Source organism: Propithecus coquereli, unplaced genomic scaffold (genome assembly GCF_000956105.1).
Source record: "Propithecus coquereli isolate 6110/MARCELLA unplaced genomic scaffold, Pcoq_1.0 Scaffold104, whole genome shotgun sequence".
NCBI classification, from domain to species: domain Eukaryota; kingdom Metazoa; phylum Chordata; class Mammalia; order Primates; family Indriidae; genus Propithecus; species Propithecus coquereli.
In genome coordinates, this window is record NW_012134303.1 from 8,377,731 (window position 1) to 8,383,478 (window position 5,748).

At 36.5% G+C, this 5,748-nt stretch overlaps 1 protein-coding gene across 3 annotated transcripts in view; it reads left to right on the forward strand.

Moving 5' to 3' along the window:
- ALG13 (ALG13, UDP-N-acetylglucosaminyltransferase subunit) overlaps positions 1–3,494 on the forward strand; it is a 70,669-nt gene extending 67,175 nt beyond the window's left edge. For all 3 annotated transcript variants that reach the window (XM_012645521.1, XM_012645508.1, XM_012645514.1), the window contains exon 26: positions 2,571–3,494. In XM_012645521.1, the coding sequence (XP_012500975.1) occupies positions 2,571–2,836 (266 nt within the window). In that variant the 3' untranslated portion in view covers positions 2,837–3,494. The remainder of the gene's footprint in view (positions 1–2,570) is intronic.
- Positions 3,495–5,748: the final 2,254 nt, after the last annotated feature.

Here is a 5,748-nt window from a genome sequence, read left to right on the forward strand (position 1 = left end):
ATTCTTGAGTAATTGCATTTAATTTTCTTTGTGACAAAATGGAACTCTCCATAAAACATTTCTGCATGTTGAATGAAATATGATTATTAACTTAAGGAAAAGGACTTGGACTATTGAGTTATGAGTTGAACTAGCTGACTTTTCATGGAATACTCTTTACTTGAAAGAGTGATAGACAAACTGATTATTCAGACTTGGTTGATGTGGCCGACATTTTCACAAATGAACAAAGTGACCCTGTCACTTCAGGAAAAAGACTGGTAATATTTGTTATCAAAGATAAAATTCTAGCTTTCAAATAAAAATTAGAGTTTTGGAAAACTTGTATCTGCCCTTATGAGCTTGACAGCTCCTAAATAATTAAAACTCCTAAAATAGGTGGAGCTGAATAGAGTTTCTTAAATTATATAATGTGTCAACATTTGTTAGATCTGCATAACTCAGTGAAGTTATAGTTTCCCAATTACCAATACATCATGTTACTCATTCCTCATTTGTCAAAGATCTGTCCAAAGTGCAAGATAAAACCATATTTTTTTTTAATGTAACAGTATGCAAAGTCCACATTGCAACTGACCTTTGAGAAAACTATCACTTTTGCAGTTTTGGTGTACCATCAAAGAATATCTACAATTATCAGGAAAGGCTAGTTATTAAAGGACTTTGCTTTTCCAACTACAACTCTCTGTGAGGCCAGATTTTTTCATATACTTCAACTAAAACAGCATATAATAAACACAGAAGCATATGTGAGAATCGAGCTCTCTTCCATTAAACTATGCATTAGGAATATGCACAAGTATACAAACCAGGACACACTTCTCATGAATTTTTTCCATTTTGGAAAATAAACTTATTTTTCATAAAAAGTTTCTGTTAACATGTAATGAGCTTATTTTTATATGAATTAATATTTTTAACTTTCTAATTTTAACTCTTAACATGGAAAATATTGAATGATATAACCCACATAAAAAAAGCTATTTGGGGTTCTCAATTTTTAAGAGTGTAAAGGGATCCTGAGTCCAAAATGTTTGAGAACCACTGTGTTAGACCATAAGGATAGTTGCTTTATGAGTTCACACTATAGTACAGATGGGGCTGCCTTTGGAGGAATTTAGAATAGGATCATCTGACTACTCTTCCTGGAAAGAATCAGCAAGAGGTAGAAGAAACCATGTGAAACTAACCTAACCAAACGTGTTTCACATTCCAGGCCGCTTGATGGTTGTGATCTCCACTAAGTTCAACCTCCCTAAGCTTGATTTTCTGTAACATGGGAAATATCTGACTTGCCATGGTTGTTAAAAGAACTAATTGAGACCTTATGTATAAGTATACGGTACCTGGTACATATTAGGAATGTTAATTTCCTTTCTCTTTTCCCTTTTAAAAGTATATTAATGGTTTTGGAATGTTGTTAGCACTATAGAATCTTATCCCTAGTGTGCTGGTATGATGTTGTCCATTGTAACAAAAAATAAAGTGTCAACCTTTATTGCATACTTCATACAATATACTATATTTTTAATTGTAGTAAACCATGAGGCAGTAGTAGTCTTTTTTTTTTTTTTTTTTTGAGACAGGGTCTCACTGTGTTGCCCGGGGTAGAGTGCCGTGGCATCATCCTAGCTCACAGCAACCTCAAACTCCTGGGCTCAAGCGATCCTTCTGCCTCAGTCTCCCGAGTAGCTGGGACTACAGACATGTGCCACCATGCCCGGCTAATTTTTTCTATGTATATTTTTAGTTGTCCGATTAATTTCTTTCTATTTTTAGTAGAGACGGGGTCTCGCTCTTGCTCAGGCTGGTTTCGAACTCCTGAGCTCAAACAATCCGCCCGCCTTGGCCTCCCAGAGAGCTAGGATTACAGGCGTGAGCCACCGCTCCCAGCCAGTAGTCTTAATTTCACAGAATGAACTAATCTAAGTTAGCCCAAGAAATGAAAGATTCCTTTTTGTCTATTATGTATAGTCACTATAGCAAGGTCAGAACACTATTTCCACTGAAATTGACTCATGGTAGCACAAGTGCTATAAAATTAAAATGATAACTAGGATTGTAATGACATTCAGTAGATCACACTTTTAGGATGCTCTTCAGAACTGTACCTTTAAGTGTAGATCAGACTGAGTTTTTCATTGCTCAGGTGGTACAAAATGGTTATTTGGATGATATGTGTTATACTGTGAAACTATTGGATAACCTAATTATGACTACCTTTTATAAGAGCTTAATTGACTAGACTCTAGAGCATGTTTATGTATTTAGCCTGTTGATAGCTAAATCTTCCCAGAAAGATAGCTATCTATAGGTAGAATAGATTTGACATATATACACACACAGGCACATATTTACATTTTTTAAATTTGGAAATTTTCATATAATATTTTGGTAGCATGTTTTAGTCACTATTGTTTATATTTAAAGTGCTCCTGCCTGTGCTGTGATCTTTCTTATAGTTAATGATAAATTTTATTTTCATCTTTAAGAACATGTTTATGTTGCATGGGGTTCTGTTTTAGTGAATTTTTATATACAAAGTATACGATATATATTCTTTGTTTCAGGTACTTTTCTGAATGCTGACCCTACGTCTGTCCCTCATGGAGCAGTCTATTATCCAGTAATGTCAGATCCCTATGGGCAGCCACCTTTGCCAGGATTTGATTCTTGCATTCCTGTTGTGCCAGATTATCCCTATGTTGCCCCCTGGCATCCAATTGGTGCAGCATATGGTAGTTCTTCTCAAATGCATGGTGCTATAAATCCTGGGCCAATTGGCTATATTGCTTCACCTCCCTTAGCTTCTCATTATGTACCTCAGAATATGTAAGATTCAGCAGTATGACATATTCTTGCACTGCCATTTTCTTGCTGTTTTGGGTTTTTAAAAAGTTATTTTATGTTTGATGTTCAGCTGCTTTAGGTGGTTAGAGTGGTTACTATTGTATCTGTCTTTAAGATTATTTTATCTTTTGATTTAAAATAGTACTTTAAGATAAAGGAATATGACTTAGGGCTATGAATAAGGAAATTGAGATGGATGTACAACTAGCCCAGTATTGAGCATTGTATTCAGCTGCTTTCCTGTCGGCCAGCTTGTCAACTTTGTATTAGCTGATGGTACCAGTTGATAAAAGGAATAAATCATACAAACTATTTCCTTGGTTCACATATCATATTAAACGGTGCAAAATTTGAATAACTTCCACTTTTTCCTAGAAAGTAAAACAAAACCAGGAGCATTTGCTTCTGGGTAACTCACTCAATATTAAATGAGAGAGCTCTTCGGGTGTCTTAAGAATGGTCTGAACTGAGTTGTGTTCTGTAATATTGATTGGTTTTGAAGGCACATGGTTCTCTGCTTTAAATTTATCCCATATGCTATTGTTTACTATTAGATTTATGTAAGTGTTTTACTGCACAGTATTGAATTGGTGTCTTTTGCACAGTTAGCAGTAAATAAAAACTAGCATTTAAAATTGCCAAAATGCGTGGGATTTTCTTTTTTATGGCAGCAAAGAGTACCAGACATTTGGTGGTTTCAACATGTTTTTTCCCTGGCATTTTGGTTGCAAAAGAATGTGAATTTATAGCATGAACTGGTAGGGAATAGTTGCAGGGCCACTTGAAATGTTATTTAATCTCAAATCATTGCAATGTATACTGCATAGCTAGTTCTTTTCTCCTAAGAATGTTCCTTTTAGGTTGCATTTCTGTTTTTTAAAAACATCTGTAACGCCCTTTTATGGTATGATCTGGGCTTACATTCTCATTATCCTATACTTCCAATAGTTGTCATCTGCTACTGCTTTTGTTTTTAGACTTACCTTGTATTTCTCAAGGCCTGGCTTGTCTCTGACTTTCTGTGAGGCATATTTCTTCAGCCCTTTTTGCCTTCTCCCTTTCATCTACCTGAAGACTACAAGATGTTCTATATTTATCTTGTGGGGTAATTTGCCCTGAATGCTTTACTGTATCTTCCCTGACAAACAGCTATTTAAAAGTTGTCTTTGGTTGCCACAAAACCTATTTATTAGGTTATTAAGTATGAAATGTTCAATTTCCTTAAATACTAAGTTTGACAGTTGATATCTCTGATGTTTCACTTTGACATTTCTTGTTTTATTTTTATTGTGAAGGTACATCCTTGTTAAAAGCACGGTTTGGCCTGTGATTGTCTTTCAAAAAATTTTTTAGAGTAATTTTTGTGAAACCATGGATAAGTCAAAAATTTGTATTATTTTTGAATATGAGTTGTGTCATGGAACCAATGCAGTCCAGACAGCTCGAAATATCAACAAAGTGTTTCGGAAGGATGTGGCTAATGAATACACAGTATGTCTACGGTTTGAGAAGTTCCATTCTGGTGATTTTAATCTGGAAAATGAGCCACATGGGAGACCTGAGACCAAAGTGGACAATGATTAGCTGACAGCTGTAGTGGAAGCGAATCCATCTCAACCTATGCGTGAATTGGCATCAAGGTTTGATGTTGTCATTCAAACAATATTGGACCATTTGAAACAAATCAGCAAGATAAAGAAGCTGGATAGATTGGTACTGTATGAATTAAACAAGTATCAGAAGAAAAATTGTCTTGAAGTTTGCCTTTGCTGTCAGGACATACAGGCAAACCATTTCTACACTGTTTTACATGTGATGAAAAATGCATTCTTTCTGACAATTGCAAGTGTTTGGCACAATGGTTGGATAAAGAAGTGCCAAAACAGTCCAAAACTGAATATTCATCAAAAAAAAAAAAAGCTAATGGTGCGTGTTTGGTCCAGCGCTGGTATTATCCACTACAGCTTCATGAAACCTGGTCAATTACAGCAGATGTCTACTGCAACCAATTGGAGGAAATAATGAGGATGCTTGTGATTAAGCAGTCAATAGAGACAGAGGCGAATCCTCTTGCAAGACAAAGCTTAACTACATGTTGCACAAACAACACTGCTCAAACTACAGGGCCTGGTCTTGGAAACTCTCTGTCATCCACCGTATTCACCAGACCTTGCACCAACTGACTACCACTTCTTCCAGGCTTTGGACCACTTCTTGCAAGGAAAAATACTCAATTCTCAACAAGCTGTGGAAAATGCCTTTCGCGATTTCATTGCCACTCGCTCTCCAGGCTTCTTTGCTGCTGACATCAACAAGCTACCATTAAGATGGCAAAAGTGGGCCGGGCGTGGTGGCTCACGCCTGTAATCCTAGCACTCTGGGAGGCCGAGGCAGGAGGATTATTTGAGCTCAGGAGTTCGAGACCAGCCTGAGCAATACTAAAAATAGAAATTAGCTGAAAAATTAAAAAATATATATAGAAAAAATTAGCCAGGCATGGTGGCACATGCCTGTAGTCCCAGCGACTTGGGAGACTGAGGCAGAAGGATTGCTTGAACCCAGGAATTTGAGGTTGCTGTGAGCTAGGCTGACGCCACGGCACTCTAGCCTGGGCAACAGAGCGAGACTCTGTCTCAAAAAAAAAAAAAAAAAGGGCAAAACTGTGTTGATAGTTTAGGCACATCCGTTGATTAATTATACCGATTCTTGTTTGAGATAATAATAAACTACACACCTGATTTGAAATTGGACATTTCATATTTGATGACCTAATATGTCACCTCTTTAAAAAAGTTATTTATGATTATGAATCAGTCTATCCTTTATTCCCTGTGGCTACACCCCAGGCAAAAAGAACCATTTTGAGATATCAGGATTGAAGGTGCTTGAATAGTTGAA